The sequence below is a fragment of the Paramormyrops kingsleyae genome, chromosome 16 (assembly GCF_048594095.1).
Source record: "Paramormyrops kingsleyae isolate MSU_618 chromosome 16, PKINGS_0.4, whole genome shotgun sequence".
In the NCBI taxonomy this organism is placed as follows: Eukaryota; Metazoa; Chordata; class Actinopteri; order Osteoglossiformes; family Mormyridae; genus Paramormyrops; species Paramormyrops kingsleyae.
The window spans coordinates 18,454,453-18,480,086 of record NC_132812.1 but is presented as its reverse complement, the minus strand read 5'-3'; the positions used below and the strand labels follow the sequence as shown (position 1 = coordinate 18,480,086).

Below are 25,634 nucleotides of genomic sequence, written 5' to 3'. Positions count from 1 at the left end.
CGTACATCATCGTTTAAAAACTGCATTTTGTATTTATTCTGGTTATTTTCGCCTTATATTAAAATTTGTTTTATGAACTGAAACGTAAATGTGACACATGCATAAAAATAAGAAATCAGGCAAATACTTTTTTCATAGCACTGTATTTAGAAGATTCCAGGCTGAAAGATTGCTTTTTATTTGACACAAATGTCTTTGCTAGTTGTCTCTGCCTGAAAATTTTGTATATATGCATGTCAAGCAAGAAAAGTACATTTCATTTGGAAACTTATGCCACTTAAGAAATGAAAACAACCAATGGATTTTTAAAATGCTGCTTAATCTGTGGCATTTAAGAGGCTCATCCACAAAAAGGTAATTGCAGAGGCTGGAGGATGTATATAGCTGTGTATGCTGGCAATACTGACTTGAAAATTATTCATGACTGTACCAGTTAGATGCTGGAGTATTTCAGGTAAGATTTTTGTCTTGTAGGCTAAACTATGTTTTAGACATTATTCCTGTCTTGGCCTACATTTTACTTTATAAGGAGCCATCTGGTTTGCAAAGTGTATACCAGAAGTGTTACAATCTGGAATGCATGCATATCTATTCCTGATATTCATTTGGCTTAGGTAATGTTCTTATGGAGCTTTTCCACTGCCACCAAGAATCAAGCTGTACCATGAACTGACAGTTTTCCATTGCAAATTATCAGAGCTGTACCCGCTCTGACATGGTCCTGCTTATTAGCAGGGCTCAAAGCATGACCAAACCAAGCTGGTTGTATCACCACCATGATTGGTCGAAATGCACGGAGATACCAGTGATCTGCATTTGCATGCATGGATTATCTGAAGGGGGAAAACAACATATTCTATATATTATTATTAGTAGTATCACACATTGTGATGTATTGATGCATTCCTGGTAATTTGGAACTTGAAAATTTCCAGCCACCTACTGAAAAAGTACTCCAGAATAGCTGAACGGAATGGATTCGTAATCCAAATTCACGCCAGCAAATGCTAATTCCCCAACCTTGTGATGCTAACATGAGATGACGATTCTCAAAGACTTGCTAATTGAAATGAGCAGATAGTAAATCTTGATGTACACCGTGTGAACAATAAATAAGCGCCTCTTCAGTTTTACTTCTCTGTCACTCTCCAGTAATACGCCTTTACCTAGCCAACCCTTCTGCAGTGAAAATCTGAAACAAGCTGAAATTGTTCTGTAACTAGTATCCTTGCGGTATGGCTCGGGTACAGTTTGGTCCCTGTATTCCAGTGGAAAAGTGTCATAGGACTAGTTGGTTTATTCAGTCCAACCATTTTTTTATTTACTCCCTGCTATCCTGACCTGGAAAAGAGGTTAAAAGATGGTTGGGGAGACAGCTGTTAATAGAAATCAGCTAATAATTTTGCCTTTCCATATTTTTCCCTGTGGTCTTTAGGAAGACATGAACTTAAATGAGGATAAAAAAACTCCTTTAAGAGAAAAGGACCTCAATGTGAAAAGAGAAATGGTCATTCAGTACATTGGCAACACAGCATCTAACCCGGTAAGTAACGATATCAGTAAGTACGGTAAAATCCACTTATAACGGACTTCAAGGGACCTGGCAAAACAGTCTGTTATATCAACTGTTATAACAGTTGCTGTATGCTCAGAACACAACTACAGGACACCATTTACTCATGCCACACCCCAGCAGATACACTTGTGGTATAGATTATTATATTGTACATGTAGTAATCCAACTTTACCTGACCAGATGCGTAACTATCAATAATCCCGACTACGTATCTGTGCTGGATATCACCGGCACGCCTCGCGCCTTGTAGGCGGAGCCTGCATGTCCGTTATAGCTGAACAAAACTACAGCTAAAAGTGGCCCTGGGGACCAAATTGTTTGTCCGTTATAAGCAAAATTCCGTCATATGCGAGTCTGCTATATCCAATGCTTTTTCTGCATGTTCTTAAAATACAAGATGCTTTGCTCTCCAGCTTTTGTTATACATATTTTGATTGTACAAATGCTTTACATAACTACACACATTTGTTTTATTTCCTCAGTATATTAGACAGGTGTTACTGCCCATTCTTTTCTGATTTAATTCTACTCACCAGGTAACTAAAACTATGGATCATAGTCTGCAATGTCTTAATTTGATAACTGATTCACCCAACCACTAATTGTTTTTAAATTTTAATTGGTTAGCTTTGAAAATACTTGATACATTCTGATACACTTATTTTGTGTTGTACTGGTGAGATATATATATGTATTGGAAAAATCTTATTTAGGGCATCTGAAAAAAGTGAATTGTATTTTTTTTTTTGCTTTGAATTGAGATTACGATTACTTGTAACAATTTTTTTTCTTAACTGATCATTGCACTCACTAAACTGCAAAAGGAAACACAAAACATGATTGTGCCAAACATGATTAATACAGGACTGAAATATGAACTTCTGACAACAGAAAGGAAACGCTCAATTGGCCATTTGATTAGGGTAACCAAAAGTGCCAGTGGGGTATTTTTTGGTACTTCAATACATTGAGACAATATTCTGAAATGCAATGCAAACTCAGAAAACAACAATAAACAAGGTTAATAATAATGATAATAATAATAATGATGATGGATTCATGGACAAATGAAGTGACCCAAGCTTTAACTGCAATCTGGTCAGAAGAACCAGAGATCAGGGTAGCATAAAAGAAATAAACTAGGGATGGGCCGATCCACATTTTTTCAGTTCCAATCCGATTCCGATACACAACTGCCAATACCGATATAGATTCCGATACAAGAGTTCTTTTTACTTTTGTTATACTTTATTTACTAGTTTAAAAAAATTAATATACACAGATGGAAAGTATGTATGACAAAAAATATTAAATTAGGCTACTACAAACATACATAACGTACTGTTCCACCTCGTTTGTACGTCTTGTTTTAAGCGTTTTTGAGGCATTTGCAGTTCAATATGAATATCTTCAAAGCAAGTATACACAAGTGGCGAATGGTTAAATTTTTAACACAATTTTTTTCCTATTGGCGTCAGCTCAGTTACACTTTGTTGCGATGCCAGCCCCTCTTGTATCACAAGCTGCAGCGAGCTCACAAAACAGTCCAAGTTACTAGTTAGCGACTCCCAGATCGTCCATTACTTTTTTTTTGTCTCGCACAGTTGCGTGCGCTTTAAGTGGGACTGTCCATTAAACTCTATTCCCACCTCTCAAAACTATTTCACAAAGATTGCAAATCGCTGTGCTACTGGTTTCTGTTAAAAGCGTAAAATACTCCCAGATCGTCATGTCTTATCTTACACTCCTCGTACTGTGAAGGGTATGCGCATGATGTCACAGCAGGCGGAAGTCACTGTACTCACACCTACTGAGTAGCAAAAAAGACTGAGGCGCAGCGTTAGCGTTCGATTCGAATGCCACAAAAACACATATAAAATGGGAAAGAGCTGTTGTGTGATTGTACAAATAGCTCCTATTTCGTGTTAAATCTTTCTTTTTAGAGATTGCCAAAAACTAAATAAGTAAGTATAGGACGTGGATCACGCATGGCTGCATCACGTATAGGTCTGGATCGGCGCCGATACCGATCTGAATATCGGATCGGTGCATCTCTAAAATAAAGTCTTTTGTATAATACGCTAGGACAGCATGGTACTGGAAAATTTCAAACTATTGCGATGTGGTTTTATTGTATTAAATATTGGGGTATTTATAAAACAAATTGTAATTTAGAAATGAGACGGCATAAATCGTATAAATCGAGATCGGGGTTTTCTTTATTCATTGTGCAGCCCTAATCTTACGGAGTTTCTGAATTTCATTTGGCAAACACATTATTATTGTTCTGGGCAAATTCTGTTATCAGGCCAATGTGGTGGCACTGGGACAGCAGTGTGCCCTTATTACCTCTAGTTCACTTTTTTACTCAGTGGGAGCTTGTGTATTTTCATGGTTGCATGGATTTCTCCCCACAATACAAAGGCATATAGTTTACGTGAATCTGGGTAATTTTTTGCGTGAGTGTGGGGGTTGGTGGGTTTGTATTTACCATCTTGTAGGGACCAAATGTCCCCACAATGTAGTAAAAACCTGTTACTTTTTAGCTTGTGGTGACATTTTTCAGTTCCCCACGATATAAACCTCAATTCTATATAGTATTTTGTTTGGTTACTCATAGTTAAGGTTAGTGGTTGGTTGGGGTTAAGGTTGTCATAGTTAGGATTAAGAGGTTATGCCCATTGAAATGAATGTAGAGTTCTCGCAATGATAGGAATATATAAAGTGTGTGTGTGTGTGTGTATGTGCGCGCGTGCGTGTTTCCCCTATGCTTTCTGGGACAGGCTGCAGGCTCACTGAAGTTCTGCACTAGGTATAGATGGATGGCTATTAAATAATTGGTTTTGGTAAGCATGAATGGAACCTTGTATCTGACTTCTCTTTCCTGTTGTCTTCATAGCCTCATTGCATTCCTTATGGTCATAGACTAGCCAAATGAAAGATGACTTTCATTGGGAAAATCGATTAAAATAGAAAATCGGATATATTGTGAAAAAAATCTGAGATTGTATTTTTAGGCCATATCGCCCAGCTCTACCTACCTGGCTTCTGATGAGCCACACCTGTTCCTGATATTTACCAGAGAACTAGTGTGGCTCATGAGAAGCCAGGTCGGATAGAAAACTTACTGGATAGTAGCCCTCCAGGACCGGAGTTGGTGACCCCTGTTTTAGTCAATGCTGAAAATGAAAAATTCTCATGAACTGAATTTTACTGTGCATTTTCCTTTTGGATTTCGTTGGATTATTATTGAATGGGTTGGTTTGTGCTTCCCTGCTCTCCTGATGAGTTACCCTGTTGTTTTGATGATGTTCTCTGTTGTCTGCCTACCTTCCCTATTGCATTCTGTTATTTGTTCAATAAATCCCCCTTTTTCATAGCTGTTTGTGCGTGTTCTCCTCTGCATGACAAGTAATCACAGAGAAAGTGACATTTTGTGATGCACAGCGTGTTGCTGGTGAAATGGTTTTTCTTAAATCATATCGAACCGCCACACAGCATTTGGCATATTGTTATCGAGGTAAATTATATTGTAATAAATATCGTTATCGTTTTATCACCCAGCCCTATAGGATACTAATGATTACCCTATCTCTATTTAAAAAAAAAAATTGCATTGTTCGCAGTGAATGCTGAACAGAGAAATTACTGCTGAACGTCGACTTTATTGTCAGTGCAAAAATTAAAGAGTCTGAGTAATCTAGTATACACCCCAAATCTTCTCGTTCTAATACCAGGTCTTGCTTGCCATTGTTAGGGTCTTTACGTAAAATGGTATTTTGAAATTTAATAATTAGTATTCCCTAATATAAAAAAAATGAAAACCATATTTAAAACTGCATCTTGTAGGGAAGCAGATACTTCGGACGTTGTGGATGTATTCACTTCAGGGCTACTGGATTGGATTTTTGAAAAGACGGTAGGTGGCAGTGGTGTCTTGAAGCTGAAGAAGAGTAGGATTCCCATAGGGTTTGATTAGCTCACTTTAGAATACGATTTCTCAGAATTTTACTGCTTTATGGATTGATTTATATGAAAAGGTCAGTTTCTCAGTGCTGTAAACACAAATGGCACATGAACATGTCTTTTGATGTCATATATCTTTATTAATCTCTGGCTGTCTGAATGAAAGATGACTGGAGAACTTGACCTTTTTGGTAAAGTTTCCTGCTTCTCCAGTCATTAACATTTGACTATACTTCGACAACTTTTGTCTTATTGCTTCCCTATTATAAGAACTGGATATTATCTTAACTTTTGCACTAAGAAACGTGTATTGTTGTGAATCAAGTGCTAAATTTTGTATTTTTAAATGCAAGCTCTGATCATGAAAACAAACTTTGGTGAAAAAGGCAAAAACTGAGCAAAAGACATTTCACTAACATTTGTATGAATTTATTGGCTATGGAATTTATGCAAATAGTTACTATTGTCACTGCATGTGCAGTTTTCTGTGAATTAGTAAGTCACTGAGGCTCCAGCGCCTGTGGCATTTTGGCTTTGTGCTATTACCAGAATCTTTCTCTACTACGTTTTATTTGTTTTTTTTCAGTAAGTGCTAATTAAGGGAAGAAGGCGTGACCTTCCTAATAATTGTTTTCCTTCTACAGAACATTTTCTGTGCCTTATGTCATATTTCATATATTTCATAAAATATGGTTCCTTTTGCTAAAAAAAAAGCTGGTCATAACTGCTCAGCTAACTGGGCTAGCCTTATCTTCTAATGAGCATTTTGTCATCAACCCGCAACAAATCGTTGATATGCCATAACCATGTAATTGGATGTGTAAAAGCAATAAAAGAACAGCCATACAGATTAAATATATTTAGCTATAGCTAACACTATGTGGTGGCTAATGAAAGTTTACGTTTACTGATTTACATTTACTAGTCTAAGCCCTCTTACCCTGAATTACCCTGATTAGCTTTGAAAAGGTTAAGCTAAAGTTAGCTTAATGGTTATCCTGGAGAGTTTATTTAAGATTTTGGGAACTTGGGGACCGCAACAGAAATCCAGTGGCACATCGTTATTATTGGTCCAGGTTTTCAAACAGATACATAAATGATAAGCAGTACGTGCACAACTAAATATTTACTGAAATAATTCAGTTTTTAAAGTGCTTTGAAGAACAGATGTGCAAATGGCAATCTAATTCGTTCCCTCATTTTAATTAAATTGTGGCAACACTTTAATTTGATCCCACTTTTTTTTTATTGTTTATATCTCTATAAATTTTGTCAGTTTGTTATAAGAGGGACTCCGTAATAAATTAGGTTTGATTGCAAAGAATTTGTTCAGTAAAATGCACAACAGATCATGCAAGTGTCAAAGCCTTAATGGAAATCATTTGCCACTGCTTAGTCTGTCATTTTCCTGTGTGGTATGATACCGTACTTTTACTGTACCAAACTGTCTATGCATGTGCCACATATTAAACACAGATGATTTGACCGTGTATTGGCATAGCACGGGGAGCTTGACTGCAATGAAATCTCGGCACGCATTTTCCCACTCTTAAAAAGACGTATCTTGGTCCAAAGCTGCTATTTTTTGTGGTTTTTACCATCTCCAAATAACCTGTCACTTCTGAGAGTCACGCCACTTGTGTCAGATGAAAAAACCAAAATAGAAAGTGAGCACTCGTTATCCATTTTTTCTATTTTTGATTTGAGCACAAAACGGATACTGACTTGTTTTTCCATTTTCAGTTTTGTGCTCAAATCAAGCACGCAAAAAACGCATATGAAACGATAAAATTTCACTTCCTCAAACCTCTTTTTCCCTCCTGTCCGCCTGCAATAATAGTCCCCGGCGACCTGGACTAATAACACAAATGGGCCGCTTCATTTCCGTCGTGGTCCACTTCCGTTGTGGCTTCTGCATTTGTGTTATGGCTTTTGCATTGCGTTGACCCGTGTGGGTCACCAAGTACTTAAAGGTAAGTTGTAACTGCCAACCCCCCCCCCCCCCCACCCACCCAAAAAAACCCTGCACATTTCAATACTTGGGATGAGTGTATAATCTCGGGTTATTTTCTTGACTTATTTCTATTGTTTTCTATTTCTTGTTTGAGGTGGTGAAGGAAGGGTATAAATATCAGAACTTGGTGTTAGTTACATGGCAAAAGCGTGATTCATTCATACCCTACAAAACAACATGTCATTCTCCTCTGAAACCAGCAGGATACTTGGGGGTCACAGCTGGATTGCACAAAATAATCAAAAACACATTTACTAGTCTAAACCCTCTTACCCTAAATTACCCTGATTATCTTTGAAAAAAGGTAAGCGAAAGCAGTTGGAAGTCTGAAATGTCCAATGAATTAAATAAAGGCTACATAATTTTAATAGTACAATGTGTTTATTATGTGTTTTGGTTTAAATCCATTACCAAAGAATTTATCTGCAGATAAGTCATATAATTTAGGAGTTTTATTAGTTTAACAGTAAACAAGTTTTTAATTAAGGTAGAATTTTAATTTAGTTGTTAAAATTATAAGGACTGCTGGGAAATGGGCTTGTTGTGAAGGAAAGGCAAAGATGTTAGTGGTTTACCTTAAGTCGGTGGGCTGAGTTTGTTTTAAATTATTAAAGTCATGAAATGGATATTTGTTTTTTAGTACCGTTTAAATTTCCATTATGGCAAATGATAAGTTTTTTGTAAATATACTTCTTACTTTTAAAAATGATTTAAGATATTTTTATCTATTAAAGGGTAACGTTTCTAATGTCATTTTAAAGGGTCCTTAGTAGAGATCAAAATGGACCGATACTGTCAGTTTTTTGCTTTTTCATGGAAACAAGGTGGTAATTGTTCAGTCTTTTTTGCCCTTTCTGTAGTACTGCTCAGCAAAGTACTGCTTTAAATGTCTTATTAGACAAATTTTTTGCTAATTATCTAAAAGCTTTGGTCCTGGATGGATTCTCTGTGACGCATATATTGCAGCTCCATTCTTGTTCTTGTGAGAAACCATCATTAAAGCCTATCTCAAATGCCAGACCCATTAAGTGGTCTATGTCAGAATCTCTCTCGATTTGTCTCCACTTAAACTGAAGAGATTTCAAAAAGGTACAATCTGCAATCCATTATCACATGACCCCTAAAACTTCGTTGGAATCCCGACATAATCTTTTAACACTACTCTATATTTGTCTGTGATACAGTAAAATGTAATGTAATTTTTTAAAATAAACTCTTGACATTTACACTTAAAGTACTTTTTTGCTTTGTTTTGTATATCTTAAATCCCAATGACTAGGCATTTTATATCTCCCATGGGATTGTCCCTTAAAACCTCGAAGATATGTTGAGGTTCATGACTTCGGCGGTGTTCATTATCTAATGGAAATAACCATAGTTCAACTGTTGATAGTCAAGCATTACATTGTCTACTCTGGGAAAGTTTCTGCAAAACTCTGAGGGCACTTTGCCACAAGGAAGGAGATGAAGATTTCAGGGAAATGGACTGGAAAGGTGAAATAGTTTCACCACTATCATATGCAGAAAGGGGTTGTGGGGGGATTAGTGAAGAAAATTAGGGGTACGAAAACTCAAATTTTGTCAAGATATCTGTGTAAGTTGCATAAGGCATTTGAAAATGTAAAAACTTCACATACTTCACACCTACTGGTGAATTTGAAGGGGATAAGCCAGTCTTTCAATTCAAACATCACTTGAATACTGATATGTGAAAGGAGTATTCTACAACTGCACAAAAGAACTCCTACTTGAGTTTGCGCCATAAAGTCAGTCTTTAGTTGCAGAGGGACCTTGCTGGTTGTTCTATATTTATGGACCATTTGCCAGTTATTACTTTACCAAACTGAATACATGAGACCACTCAGTATTTTCACAGTGCTGAGTATGGTAGGTTCTTCCTAGGCATGTAGCCATGTTTGAAACTGTAATGGTGTCATGAAGGGGGGCAATAGGGCATTAAGATGCATCATTTAACATTTTCAGCATTTGCTGTACGGCCTACATAACCTGCGCCATTTTCAAGAAGCTTCCTTGGTCTGCTTTGAGCTGTCCGTAGTCTTAAAGTGCAAATAAGTCTTAAAAAGAAACAGCATCTGATTAAATTGCAAATCATTCTGCTTGTTTTGTGATGGTAATTTGATGCCTAAAATAGTGTGTTACTTTTCAAGCATATTTGCTAATATATTTTGTGTTTTGTTTTACTAGCTAAGTATGAAGAGAAAATTCTTGTTTTGTCCAAGATGTTCTATCCATCCATCAATTTTCTGCCGTTTATATGGGTTTCGGTCACGGGGGCAGCAAGCTGAGCAGGGATGCCTAGACCTTCCTCTCCCCAGCCACCTTCTCCAGCTACTCTGGGAGAATACCAAGGCGTTCCCTGGCCAGCCAGGGGATATAATCTCTCTGCCATGTCCTGGAACTGCAAGTGTCATTGTGAGAGTAAAAAGCTGGGCCAATGTTTGACATCCAGGACAGAATCCACATTGATTTTCTTGGATTAGAGATTTAAGTGTCCAATACCTCAGCATAGACCTTCCAAGGAATGCCTAGGACTGTGATCCCCCTGAAGTTGGAACACATCCCCCAGTCCCCCTTTTTACAGCTTGGGACCACCACCCCAGTCTGCCAGTCCAACACGCTGTCCTCAAGCTCCATGCAGTGTTGAAGACCTGTGTCGGCCAAGACAGCCCAACAACATCCAGAGCTTTTGGGAGCTCAGGGCAAATCCCACGCACCCCTGGGGCCTAGAGGGGCATGGTGCTAGGTGAACTCATGAACACCCTTAAGCCTGAACATGCTGTTTATTACGAACAAACTGCACTTAGCTTAGAAGTCCAATAACAGAGCACCACTGTCATATCAGGCAGGCTGTTCCTCACAGTCATACCCCTTCAGGTTTCACTCTCATTACCCACATTCGCGTTAAAGTCCCCCAGCAGAACCATGTAGTCCTCATAGAGGGTGTTTTCCAGCACCCCCTCCCAGGTATCCAAGACGGCCGGATACTCTGGGCTGGTGTCCGGCACATACAGACAGACAACAGTCAGAGCCCGTCCCCTGACTTGAAGTCAAAGGGAGGTGACCCTCTTGTTCACCGGAGTGATCTTCAACGTACAGGCACCAAACCGGGGGGTTATAAGTAGACCCATCCCTGCCTGATGCCTCTCACCATGGACAATTCCAGGGTTGAATAAAGTCCAACCCTTCTCCAGGAGTTTGGTTTCAGGACCTATGCTGTTTATTGAGGTGAGCCCGACTATATCTAGCTAGTATCTCTCTGCTTCCCGTGCCAGCTCATGCTCATTTCCCGCTAGAGAAGTTACATGCCATGTCCCTAAAGACCGATATGGTCGCCCATGATCGGTCTGCCCAGACCTCTGCCTTCAACTGCCAGCCGATCTACACTGCACCTGATCCCCACAGCACTCCCTGCCGATGCTGGGCCCACTGGAGGGCCGACTCATGTAAATCTTTCAGGCTTTGTCCAGTTGCTCCCCATGGGTAAAGACCCGACCACCAGGCGCTTACCTACGAGACCAAGGTCCAGGTTGAGGACCAGGTCTCCCTAATCCAAGCGAGGTTACATGGTCCTTAATTGTTTTTGTCATGGTTTTCTGAATCACACTTTGTCCGCTCAGCTAGGACCATTTTGCCTTGGGAGACCCTGCAAGGGGCAATGACCCTGGAAAAATAGCTCCTAGGATGACAGAAGCACACAAAACCCACCATCATGACAAGGTGGTGATTCATGGAGTGATTGACAATGTTAAACAATTCTTATGCAGCACAACATTTCATAATCTTTGTCATATATATATAATATTCCATCCTGGCTCCGGCTTTTTGTGAAGCAGTGTGAGGCAATGTAGGGCTGCAGCCTAAATGTTAATTTTATAGGCTGATTCCATTTTTACCAAAAATGATTTTATGTATGTTCAATTTACTGCCTTATCTTTTGTTAGAAATTGCAGCTTTTTCCTTGTGTAATTTTCCTCTCTTATGTAGATGGCCACTAAATTATCCAGATGCACAGAACCATGATAGGTCTCACAGTTTGCTTTCAATTGTGTGATGCTGTTGGCAAAAAAGTGTTTGCAAACCAATTACTTTAATGGGGGGAAACTGTCAGCTTTTAATTTTGCATTTCAGCACTTCTCTGATAAATTCTTTATCTTATAATTGCATAGCAGGTGTATAATGGAATGTGTGTTAATAAACTGAAGTTTGCATGACAATGGACATTTTGAGTGATGACGGAGGTGGTGAGACACAATTGACATTTCCCTGTGTGAAAACTCCAACTTCTAGTTTTACGTTTTTATTTATCGCTTATAAGGAACACTCATGTGATGTTGTGCTGTCTGTCTTTATACAAAATTGCTTGCAGCTGGTTTGTCATTTAAATGCTTTCTTGCACATTTAAATTTTCCAAGGTTTGCAGTAGGGCTGGGCAATATGAGGATATTATCGGTAATTGACCATATCAAATAAGTAACCCAATGTTGACATCTGACAGTGACTAACCGACAGTCATCACCTTTGTCAAGGAAGTAGGCTCAGGCTACACACAAAGCAAGATAAAGATTTATGATTTGTCTTTCAGTTTAGCCTCCTAGCCTATGTATGATTAAAAAAATATATATATGCGCACATTGGTGTTATTTTTGTAACTTTTTGCATGGTACGCGAAGGTTTTAGTTCATGTAAACATCGATTATAATGGTGGTATGCGACTAGGGCCCACCCTAAGTTTGTGAGCCACTGCTTACGGTTTTAGATGGTCTGTGACATGTTTTTAACTTGTATTGAATTCTGGCCTGCCGATCGTTCGTCTTCCACAAAGACTCAGCTACTCTGGTCATTCAGCTTTGATGCCAGTTGTTCAGAGCATGGCTTCCCAAACTTCTCTGCCCATGACCCCCATTTTGCCGACCAGAGGGAGGGTCCCCCCATCGTAATATTGACCCAATGACCAGTTGTGGTCACGATTAATAGGCACTACTTTTTCATGTTGTTAAAATGTTATAAACATAATATTTTGGAAATCATTTTGTGACTCCCCAACCAGTGTCCGACAACCTCTGTGGCGGTCATGACCCCCACTCTGAGAACTCCTTGTTTAGCACTTTATCTATATATATAGTTCTTTTTTTCCTTTTTTCTCTCTCTGGAAAAAAAATATATTTAAGTGTCTCATTTGGTGCTTTTGTGTGTGTGTGTGTGTGTGTGTGTGTGTCTCTCTCTGAATAGTATCTGAATAGTGTGTGTCTGTCTCTCTCTGAATAGTATCTGAATAGTGTGTGTCTGTCTCTCTCTGAATAGTGTCTGAATAATGTGTGTCTGTCTCTGAATAGTGTCTGAATAGTGTGAGTCTGTCTCTCTCTGAATAGCGTCTGAATAGTGTGAGTCTGTCTCTCTCTGAATAGCGTCTGAATAGTGTGTGTCTATCTCTCTTTCTGAATAGTATGTCCGTCTCTCTCTCGAAATAGTGTGTGTCTTGTCTCTCTGAATAGTGTGTGTCTCTCTCCCTCTCTCTCTGAATAGTGTGCGTGTCTCTCCCTGAATAGTGTGTCCTGTCTCTCTCTCTCTGAATAGTGTGTCCTGTCTCTCTCTCTCTGAATAGTGTGTGTCCTCTCTCTCTCTCTCTGAATAGTGTGTGTCCTGACTCTCTCTCTCTGAATAGTGTGTGTCCTGACTCTCTCTCTCTGAATAGTTTGTGTCCTGTCTCTCTCTCTCTGAATAGTGTGTGTCCTCTCTCTCTCTCTCTGAATAGTGTGTGTCCTCTCTCTCTCTCTCTCTGAATAGTGTGTGTCCTGTCTCTCTCTCTCTGAATAGTGTGTGTCCTGTCTCTCTCTCTCTGAATAGTGTGTGTCCTGCACTTGCTTGGGTTGTTCTCCACCTTGCACCTTTTGTTTCTGGGATAGGCTCTGGACCATTGCAACTGTATAAGAGAAGCGATATTGAAGATCAATGAATGAATAAAAATGATTTAATACTTAAGACCATTCAGCCATCATTTATCTTGTTTATTAGTTTCTTAAAAGGTTTCTACACATTTGATTGATTTGTGTGTTTTGGTAAATGTTTGCATGCATGCTAAGGGAGGATCTATCCCACTGGCAGTGGGGTTTGTTCTCTGAAGCCAATGTAAACCTATCCTGTTGGAAGCTGGGTGGTGACACTGTCAGTTTTGTGTTCTAAACATGACAGGTGTGTGTATGGTCTGTTCACTTTGAAGTAGACGTACTGCTTTGACTTGCGATGTGGGATTTCCAAAGCAGAAAGTTTAACATGATCCTTAGTAGGGGGAAGTGTAATGAGTGAAAATCTGGAATGTGTGTTAAAAATGTAGAGCAAAATCACTCAGAGAGGCCAAGCTAGGGGTGAACCTGCAGATGCTGTACTAAAATGCCGAAAGGGATTCCCTGCTAGGCACTAATAAGGAAGAGGCTACATGTGATATAAAGACAACTCACAGCATGTATTTCTGTGTGTGCACTGCCACCCAAGGTTCATTCTAATGAGGTACTCATGCAAAGACACAGCAGGGCCACCCCTGCAACAGGACGCGTGAAGCAGCAAGAGCTGTTAGAACACTTTGTATTTCTTGAAAGTTTTGATTTACTTGCACTTTTCCCTCCCATGTTATTGGTCCTATTTAGGATCAAGTGCTCTTTGAAAAGAAGAAAGCAGATATGAAACACTTCATATGTTCTCGTGCTTGTTTTTTGATATCTATGTGTATGTTTGTTTTTGTGTTAGTCTGTGTTGAGATGGTAAGAATAGTGTCCTGACATTGATATGCTGTTATGCTTGGGTGTAAATAGTGGCTGAATGGATTCCAGCTTCCAGTCACTGCACAAGCAATACTTAGAATAATAGATAATTAGCATAATTGATCATTAAGGGAGTAAAGCAAACCTAATGGGTAACAAAAGTACACAACAAACACTTGATTGTAAATCAAACCTTTTAGAGTTTAAAGTGCATAATTTTTTGACTGAAATGTGCATTCATTCTCAGCCCTGATCCTACTGCACTCTTGTGAATACTGGTTTCTATATCAGACGTGTTTACATGCACGAATGAGCTATATTGGTTAAAACCAATTCGCATATGTTTTGCATTATTCGCCTTTTTTTTGATCACGTGCGCAAACCAAATTAAGCAATTATAAGTGTTTCACTTGCACAATTGTATATTGAAAGTTTATATTAGAAATTATGTAGGGCAGTTAAGTATTTAGTATTGTCTTTGATATTGCAATAGCACACATAAAGCCATCAGAATGTACTGTGTAATATTTTTCAAATATCTCAGTTTCTAGTAGGCCTACAGGATGTGCAGTGTTAATAACGATATTGCATGTCATGCATGTTACGCATATGCTATTGTCATCACACACAGCTGACTTTTTATGAGGCCTGCATGTGTTCTTTGCGCCAACAATAGTCATTTTTGTCCTAACCGTTCGAAATTTAGCTAAAATGAGTGCGGATGAGAAAAGTGAACAAAGACTGGTCACCAAAAGGCATTCAACTTCTGCTGTATTGAAATATTTTGGATTTCATAGAGACGATATTAAGGAAAAGCAAGTGATTTGTTGGCACAACTTGTAGCAACACCAGCTCATTTGACAAACACTAAGTACAACATAGCTCTATGTATTTGGCTGTAGTTTATTTTGGGTAAATTTTCAACTCCTAGCTTCCAACTGAGTGTAAAATCAGACACTGCCTACCTTCTATATGTCTGACTGTTTGATGTGCCCTGTTTTGTACTTTTGGAAATGGAAATAGGCTGCATTTGGATAGTGTTACAATTTATGCGTGACCTGGCAGAATTGTCATTCTTCATTACATACATTATTAATGCATATTTGACTTTTATCAAGGTTAATTTTTCCTTTGGTTAATTGTACACTGGCAGGCATTTTTTTTGCATTTTTTATGTTGACAGGCAGGGGGCTCTCTAGTGTAAGAGAAATGAATTGTTTGGATTCTGCAGTGGTGATCCTAGTGTGTACTGTGTAGCTTTGTTTTTTTTTACCCCAAAACAAATTTTAGTTTAAAATAATTTTGTAAGTGGCAATACATTTCCTTATCTACTTCTAGTCATAGTCTATGTATTTGGGGTCTTAATCCAGTTAATTGTTTTAATGAAACTGGCACTTTGGTCTTTGTCAGGAACTTGTACCAAGACATTTGCAAATGCAGTTAAGAAGCGTCATTCATGGCTTTTTATATTATTAAAGATTATTAAAATTAGCATTGCGGCCTATGGAATGTCATAGGGGCAAATCTCAGTGATATGCATTAGTCCTATTCAATACTGCGATGCAAGATGTAATTTTGGAAAAATTCAGAAAACAGAAACATAAAAGCTTAAAATGTGTAAACATAAATTTCCTTTTTTGAAAGGGAAAGTTCATTCTAGCTACTTGGCAAAACTTAACATTTCTGTAATTTGTTGCAGTTGTGTGTTCATTGTAGGACTGCAACAAGTAATCTATTGCATTGATGATAATCGGTTATAAAAGTGGTTAACTTTTTTTATCGATTGGTTGCCTTTTTGCGGTTTACAGCGTAAATTGTGCTGTTATAGTCCATGCATGGCTGTGCACATGGACAGTTGTGTATGTTCTATTCTGGTTATTGGACACAGATGGTCGCCGACGTCACCTGTGTACAACAGTGACGTTCCTCAGACCAGCAAAGGGCAGCTGTGTTAGATGTTCCCTTCTGGGTAGGCACTTGGAATGTCTTGTTTCTACAGCATGGTGGCCATCTTCCTGTGCTGCTGGAGGAGCTTTGTAAACTCTTCATTTCAGTGGTAGCACTCAGAGGTATGCAGACTGGGGAGGGACCAGATCTCTGTAGGTGGGAACACCTGTTATTGGTCTGGTCGCTCTGATGGCTGCCATACTCAGGGAGTAGCTATTGCTATGGTGGATCGGCTCCTCTAGATGGTGCCCTGTGTCACTCCTTTCATTGAGGGTATCATGAGACTCAGGCTAAGGCACTCTCTGCATGTCTTGCCTGTTGTCTCAGTGTATGCTCTGACCACGGTGAGTGATGTCTCGATAAGAGAGACGTTCGCACCTTTATTCTGAGGTTGATGGGTGCCTATGAGATAACACTTCTCTGGTCTTGGGTAACTCCAATGTGACCTCTTGTCTAACAGGGCTGCTATGAGGACTGTGTCAGTCCCCACAGGTCTGGAGACCGGGGTGAAAGTGGCTTCATGTTCCTTGGCTTTGCAAAAGGTCGGGGTCTGTGGGTTGCTGGATGCTGGTTCCAACATCCTGAGCCGCAACGCTGGACTTGGTACTCCAATACTGCTGGTGTGGCGAAGGAGACCAGGCCAAGGGGACATCCACATGATACCTGGCGGAATCAGATAGATGACCGTAGATGGTTATTTCCAGAGGGTGGGACTGGACCGGGTGTTGGCCTGGGGGTTCACCACTGGGGATCCTGAGGTGTTTCATTGTGTGGTGGATGCGGCAACGCGCTGAACCATGTTATCTCCCCAACCTGACTGACTTAACCTGATCTGACCTTTTAATTTAAAATCTTCTTACCTTAATTGATTTTATTCTACTGCTCTTCTCTCTGTTCTTCCACGGGGTTGGTCAGTTTTCAGTCATTGTTCATAATGATAGTGATCCATTCTTTTGAAAGATGGATGATGTTTCAAGGTTTGTGATTTGCCCATTTGCAATTTCTTTGCCCCTGTACTGGGTGAAGTATTGCTAGACACATTTATTAGAATAAACTCTATAGATAATCTCTTTGGGGAACCGTCTCTTGTGCCCCCCTATTTTTAGTTTACCCCAAGGTTTTCCACTAACATACTGTAGAAATAATTTTAGTAGCTTTTTTTCTTTCTTTTCCCATAAAATGTGTAATTGAGAGAAGCTAGATTTTTATAAGCCAGTATATAATTCAGTAGTTTTGGGCATATTTGTTATTTCATGTAAAGGCCTGTTTTGCAATCCCTTTATACAAGAATGGTGATTCATTTATTTGTTACTTTATTTGATTTAGTTGAATGAAATTTCTTACCTTTTGCTGTATTCTTGCATAAATGGATTCAAAAAAATATTTACTTGCAGAAATACGCATAATCAGTTTTTCGTTGTTAAGGGACTCAAGGGTAAATTCAGTAATGCAGACTGGAGACAGTCTTCCTGTGTGGACACCACATTCACAACAAAATGTCAAAATCTATTTTTTTCGAATTTATGTCAAATTTGTACATTAATTTTATGTGGTGTTAGTGCAGCGACAGTGTACCTTCTGCGAAAGTCTAGCATCGTCAGACCATTTTAATTACTGTATGTACAAATGATATTTTGCATAATTACAAGTCATTGAATTTTCTGTTTGAAAATTGTTGTTTATCTGTGTGTACAGTAAAAGCCAAATGTGCACGGAAATGTCTCAGCTTATTTTTGCTGCATTCTACATATGTTCTGTATAGTAAAAATTGTAGACCCAGGATTTTCTGTATACATTAAAACATTGTAAGTTTGTACAAGCAGACTTTTGCATTTATATACTTTTACATTATTTATTGTAGCATTTTCATAATAGTCTGTCTTACCAATCATTAGTTTTGTTAATTTCTTGAAGCTGTTATTCAAATTGTTAATTGAAACATAGTAATTACTGGAGGTTTGTTTTTTTATTGAACTGTCATTGATAATTATTGTCTGTGTTTTGAATGCCTGGCTTTTTTATTACTGGAGTTGCTTATTTGGGCTTTTCTCCCTCCTTTCAGGGCAGCCTGAAAAGCAGCCATCAGATTTCTCCACAGGAGTTTCTTAGTGAGCTGAAAACTGGGACGGTGGATGAGAGACTCTTTGCCTGTCTGGAGTCCCTCCGGGTTTCCCTGACCAGCAACCCAGTCAGGTAGGCAGTGTGACGCTCGCTTTAGCTCAGCTATTCTTCTTCCCAGTAGCACACAGCCCAGCCCATATGTGGGTGATGTGTTGTTCCACCTCATGGCCGTCCCCACTGGTCCCCTGATGTCAGGCCAAAGCAAACCGCATGCTGGTTCTCATTAATATTTATTACTGATACACAAGTGCCTGTGGTTTTCTTGCCCGCCTTTTAATTGTTTGATGCCTATCTTCACAATTACCCTGCTGTTTTTCTGCATTTGTATCACAAACATGACATGAAACATTGGATGGGGGTAGCCATAAATAACTTTTGAATAATTAAAATCTTTTGCTGCACTGGCTACCTTAATTTAACATTTCATGTTTTCTAATGTTGTTTGCACAAAGAAAGATGGTAACCAAGGAATGGAAAGAGGAACGTAAAACTTGTGCTGAACTTCAAGGTGGTTTTCTTGTGAAATTAGCTCTTATGAATGTTTATCAATGACAGCTGATAGACCTGGATGCATATTTCCAGAATTTTTCCACTTTCTGTCAGTATTTGCCTTAAATGAAAACCCACTTGCCTCAGTGACATATGCAGAAATTCTTTGGGGTTCAGATTGTAATTCTGGAGAATACTCAGTGTTTATACTCCATGATAGGTGCAGTGAACAGAATCGTATTGCTTTGGCATCTTAACTCCTAACTTCTGTTACCACACATGCCTGATATAAAAGAGTGTTCATCCCTGTGTTTCATTCAGAGCAGTGCAGTGCTCTACAATTACTTTCCCATGCCCATATTTTAGGACATATATGTGTGTTATAGTAGATAAGTTTTGTGGAGCTGGTTTTTAGACCTTAAACAGAATTTTCCCTGCTATATGATGTAAAGGGTGTGTTTGCATGACTGCTTGGTAAGATGTGACAGGAGAGTTTTCCAGTCTGTATAGAATAATGTACCTGGACTCACACCTGCATGAACACCTTTCAGCCTTGCAATTTTATCCAATTTTTATCTTGTGTTTAGTGTTAATTCTCTAGGCTTGACCACAAACTTTAGATTAAAGATGAGGGCCAGTCATGTAATGATTTAGCTGTTCAAAAATAGTTTGTGTCAACAGCTTAATTTTCAAGATTCAAGTATTATGAATTAGTTATTGCTTGTATTTGATATTTATATGTAAGATGTGCATGCTTAGCTGCGCAAGAACGCTTTGAGTAATGTTTGTGAATTTATGTGGCAGAAAGAGCAGCGCACCCATCTTAGGGCAGGTATACCAACTTGTGGGCCCCATTAAACTTTGGGTTTGTCATTGTTTGTGTATCCAGCAACAGGAGCTTATTACTCCTGCCGGCGTGCCCTCGGAGCAAGAGAAGGAAAGAAGAGAGGAACTGTAGGTTAAAATACTGATGTGTGTAAAATTAGAACAGACCTGCAGGAGAACTGCTTTTTGTGATGGTCTCAGCAGCGATGAGCTGTGACAGCATAGCAGCGATAAAAGGCAGATAGTCACACGGCATTGAGGGTGGTCTAAGGAAAAACCCACTAAGCAGGACCTGACCACCTGTGGTGGAACGCTGCTTGCAGCGGGTGACGGCATGATTCATTCACAGAACCAAAACGACTAACCGAAGACGTGTCCAAGTAAGCTCGTGCTATACCAGGGATATTGTATCGTGTTCAGATTAACAGACGTTGGCAATGCCAGAGGCTCTAAAAATGTCCTGGCATTATGAACCAGCTGTTTGGCATATGGGTGCTCCCTGGCTGGCACTGTCACCTTGCCTCTGAAGTCTGTATATTCGCCCTGTGCTGTGCCGGTTTCCTTCAGGTATTCTGCTAAGCCAGGCCTTAGAACCCAACGCTGCCTGGCATGGACCCGTGGCCCTCACAAGGATAGGCAGTTATGATGACCGAGTTAGTCTGTGGCATCTCGGTGTATAACCACCATTAAATAAGACAGCTAGTCAGAGGTAATTTATTAAGTGCGACAGTTTGTCTGTTACTGCATAATGGATCAATAATTTATTGTAATAGTCAACTAAAGATAAAGTTGGGCAGAGGAAAAAAAAAAAGTATTTTCTGATAAAATTCCACGTTTCTATTTTTAAATCTGTTTTAAAAAAAGACATATGGCACCGGCAGCATGGAATTTTCCTTAACCTCTGTGAACAGACCTGGTGCTTCTTACACTTTGAACGAGAAAATGATTATGAATACCGGTGGTAGGGATACGTGACTTGTTGTGAAGGGGCGCACAAGTGTTTAAGCCTGCAGGCAGGCTTTACTGGGGTCAACAGGTCTGTGAAGGAAGAAAAGGGGAGTGCATATCTTCTTCAGAAAGGTTGCCAACAAAATGAATTCTGAGCAGACAGCGATGGGGAGGAACATCTGTTGCTGTCAGCGTGTCACCGCTGGGGGCCGACCCTGGGTGGGAACCCCGAGCTTGTCAGGAGCTCAAGAGTTTGGCAAGTACATGAAAATGCGTGTAATTAGCTGCTCATTTCTTCTGTTCAAAGCTTTTCTTTCAAATGTTTGGAAACAAATAAGTCCCTCATTTTACTTGGTCTCATGTTAAAGGTGTAAATATATATGGGTTTATATACAGTAGAGGAGCCATTATTTTTGTTTGGTCAGTATAAGTGTGATTTTGGTGTTTTGCGTATTAATAGGTAGACCATGAATAAATGGTTAGCCATTGAAACAAGTCACTTAATAGCAGCGCTTTTAGCACTGTATGCCTAATGTACAGATCTTTGTATGTACTGCTCTGTTTTTCCCCCCTCTTCAAAACGGCTAGTTTTTGTTTGCGCATCCAAATGCTCGCGAGGGATCTGGGGGAAGGTGTGGTCATTATGTGCCCCCTGTTGTCTGGATGGGGACAGAGAGGAAGCAAATCTGATTTTTTGGCAAGCCCTGTCTGCTCTGGCTACAGATCAGCAAGCCTCTGGCAGCCATTGGGGTATCATTGGGGACTGTGCTGCTACATGATGGGCCCTCATTTCCGGCTCCGAGTGCAGCCTGGTGGACATCTTCCATTTCCTTTCGCTTTTATGAAGGTGACTTTGCCTCTCTGATGCAGACAGTTTGAGATGGATGTTAAATTCTTTTCATGCTGCGGTAAACTTCGAGGTGGTTTTTTTGTGAAAGTATGAACGTTTTTTTTGTCAATGGCAGCAGCAGACCTGGATGTATATTTTCAAAAACAAGGAGAAAATTAAATAACATGGTTTTCCCTTAGTTTTATGTCAGTTTTTTTTCAAGATTCCATCCAGTTAATTCATTCTAATTAGCAGTCTGCTTAACAGCTCATAATGTATGTGTGATGGAAAGCTTAGGGCTCTATGCAAAGCGCAAATAACATTTATGGGCATGTCCAAATCCATTTTGCATTTTGATGGTGGAAGCACTGTGATCTCGATTCATACCTCCATACCATCTTATTTCTACATGGTTTTTCTGCATTGTATTAGATCAGCTGGATCAACATTAGCACTCCTACTTTTCCCCAGGTGTATTTTGTACTGAATTATTATAGTTAATCATTAATACAACAAGCTATGCACATGCAATTCTTACAACAAAATCACATTTCAAAACTTCGAAATTTTCCATTACGGTTCTGTCCTAGTATATAGTACAAAATACTTTATTTCTTTTTTTGCTATCCTGATCTCTGGTTCTTCCGACCAGATCGCAGTTAAAGCTTGGGTCACTTAATTTGTCCACGAATCCGTTGCTGTTATTATTATTATTATTGTTATTGTTGTTGTCGTCATTATTATTGTTATTTACGTTGTTTATCGTTGTTTTCCGAGTTCGCAGTTGTTTTCAGTTCATTGTGTTTGAGGCAGAATATTTGTATCACCAGTTGACAAAGAAAGGGTTTCAAGTCCCACCCCAAAGCACCGAAGTACCAAAAAAAAATACCCTACTGGCATTTTTGGTACTGCATGGACCTTTTGGTGTGGCTGTTTTGGTTACCCTGATTGAATGCCCAATTGAGCGTTTACTTTCTGTTGTCAGAAGTTGATCTGCCGGTCCTGGATCATGGCAGTCTGGCAGTCATGTTTTGTTGTGTTTCCTTTTGCAGTTTAATGAGTGTATGTAATGAACAATTAAGAAAAAAATCATTATGGAGAATCGCGATCTCAATTCTAAGCAAAAGAATCTTAATTCATATTTTTTTCTCAGAATCGTGCAGCCCTCATGTACTCTATAATAAAACGTATATAAATAAAATAACAAAAACCCATTAGTGCATCTTGAGGGCATACCTGTGTCTGTAACGAGCATTGTGCACCCGCATGTTTCTGAAACATGCCGTTCAACAATGCGCCACTAACTTTAGACATGGTTTTTGTTGGTCAAAAGCACAATGTAATTTCGCAGCCTTAAAATAGCAAAAATAGCAATGGGTCAATAAGGCGCCCGGCCATGCCTCATTTAAAAAACACCACTCCTACAAGCGGAAAGCAGGCGCATAAGCATTTGCAATTTTGACAACATGCGCGCATGACGTGAAAACAAGCAGTACGCTAGTACGAAACTAGCAAAACCCCTTTGTGTCGTGCTTCGCGCAGGTGGAAAATACAGCCCTCAGTGAAATATAAAGCTGATTTCCAGCATTACACGTTATGCCCAGTCAGTGTTCTCTGAATTAACTATAAAAGGTATCAAAGTGTGCAAGATTTACATGCATGTTCTACACCTTGATTTCGATTGAGCCTATACCATCTTCTACCTGAACAAATTAAAATTTAGTCCAGGACAGAAAATACATAAGAGACTTTAAATATCCCTGGTTAAAATTCTTTAATTCATGCAGTGTCTTCAAGGCCTGAAAGGTCCGTGTTGGCGATGGAGAGTCAGGAAATATGGCAGAGATGAAAAGGTGTCCAAGATATTCCTGTTTGAAGCTCGGTAGAGCTGCTCAAGTGGGGTCTAAAGTGCCGAAGTGGATTCTGTATATACTCATTTTTTAAGATAAAGATAAGATTATTGCTTATAGTTTTTGTAATGTCAGACCATGTCCTGTTGGTGCACTGAAGTTTCTCAAAATAAATTTAAAAAAAAATGGTTGAAATTGCAGAAATAGTGTATAATATATATGTGTTCTATAAGTAACCTCGTGAACTGGCATGTAATTGATTTTAGGAAAAGAAGCAGTATGACAGTAAAAGACAAGTGGATGAAAAATGGTATGGCTTTTTGAAACTGTACTGTTCCTGTTTCAGCTTTTACTCTTTCACCTTTTTATCATAAGGGATTTGCTAAATTCCTAAAGAATGAGGTGAAAGTGTTGCACCACATTTAACACTGAGCTGTGTCTATGATTGCAGACACAAACCCTGCCGTTCCCTCTGAGGTTTTAGAGATGTATCAGGCTTAGGGTGGTCAAAAGGCTTTTGCCTTTCATGCCACATCAAACTTCCCTATGGAATGGAAAATTCAAGTGAGCTTTGACAGACACAAATTTTTTTTGTGACAATTTACGTGGCAATTTAACCATGCTTTAAAGCATAAAAAATAATTTCTCATTCCATGTGGACATTATTTAGGAATTATTTAGGAATATATTTGGTATATTTATATATATATTTTTTATGAAGTTGATAGTGCTCATTCCGTCAATCTTTCGACTACACGAGAAGCCAGTGGGTGCGTTCGACTTGGGCTTAGGTCTGTCTGCAGCTGACATGACATGGAGCGAGATCTGTGAGACCTCACTGCAATGGCAGCACTGCCAGAAGGGGGTATATAAATCGAAACAAATATCACCTGCACGCACATTACTTCTAATAACAATAACCAACTCCTGATCCAAACTGTTAGCAGTGGAAAAAAAACAAACTATTGTGTATAGTGGCCCTATGTAAAAGGATAGCTGCCAGAAAAAAGATCAAATACATTTATTTCAGGGATTCAAAGTTTTTATTGTCATATAGAGAGTGCAATGCAATTCTTATTTTAATGCCTTCTTCACAGACTAAACGATTAAATAAATAAAGCAGCGCAACATTACAGTAATTAACAATAAACTACTAACTTACGTGTAATATTAGAGCATTTATGCCATTTATTTGGTGACGTTTTGCAGCGCCGGTGCCCTATGCGTGCCGGCTGCATGATCGGTTCCGCACATGCGCTGCCTTGTTGCTGCACGATCGGTCCCACGAAACGGTTTACGGCAGACAGCACTTTTCCGGACCCACACATAACAGCATATAGCAAAACTTTAAATAGATACATATATATAATTTTTGAGAGCTGCGCGATATATTTACGTGTATGTTTGTAGCATCACTATTTAAACAGTTAATATATATATTTTATATATATAATTACAATTACACATGCATTATGTTTATTTAGTTTAAGTTCTTTCTGTGTATTATTTGCTTTTAAACTACGTACCTTTTCTAAATGACCTGATTTGAGTGTCCTTTTTTATTTCGTAAATCCATCCTTTTTTTATTCATTGCAGTGTTCATCAGAACATTTATGTTCAACTTCTGGCAAAATAAATATTTAAACTACAATTAATGTTATGATGTTTTCACATCTGTTTGAAATAAAAAGGTGGTTGGACAGTGATTTGAATCATATTGTGATATATATCAATATCGGCTGATATGGAAAAAAAAAATATCGAGAGAAGATTTTTTCCATATCGCCCAGTCCTAATTGAAATGCAAGATTGATTTGAAGTTTTTGGACATAGCCGTGTTAACTGTTGAAAAATGAAATTATATTTTCATAAAGGTGATACTGCTCTGATTTCCATGGAAAATGGCTGGATTTGGCCCGACATAATGACTGACAGATCAAGTTTTGCTCGGCTCACTTGGAATCCATTGGCCTGCTGATTGCACACCTTCAGTCTTCAACATGTCATGGTGTTGTACATTCAGGATTTGAGATATTCATGGATTATTAGGTCTGAATGCACTCCAATATATGGGTAGTAGTGGTGCGGAGGGAGGGTCGTGTAAGTTTCCAAGATCAGTTGCTGATCTCATTGGCCCTTCCTCCTGTTCTGTTGCTGATCTCATTGTCCCTTCCTCCTGTTCTGTTGCTGATCTCATTGGCCCTTCCTCCTGCTTTAATTGAGCTCATCACCTTGTCTTCAACCTTCTAACAAAAACCTGTGCCATTGCTAAAAATGAAAAGCAGAATATATG

At 39.0% G+C, this 25,634-nt stretch overlaps 1 protein-coding gene across 6 annotated transcripts in view; it reads left to right on the top strand.

The window, feature by feature from the left end:
- LOC111834110 (protein diaphanous homolog 3-like) overlaps positions 1-25,634 on the top strand; it is a 190,002-nt gene that overhangs the window by 22,730 nt on the left and 141,638 nt on the right. For all 6 annotated transcript variants that reach the window (XR_011982953.1, XM_072700476.1, XM_072700475.1 and 3 more), the window contains 2 exons: positions 1,436-1,543; positions 18,342-18,472. Coding sequence is in view for 5 of the 6 variants with exons in the window: in XM_072700476.1 (XP_072556577.1) it covers positions 1,436-1,543; positions 18,342-18,472 (239 nt within the window). In the remaining variant the exon portion in view is untranslated. The remainder of the gene's footprint in view (positions 1-1,435; positions 1,544-18,341; positions 18,473-25,634) is intronic.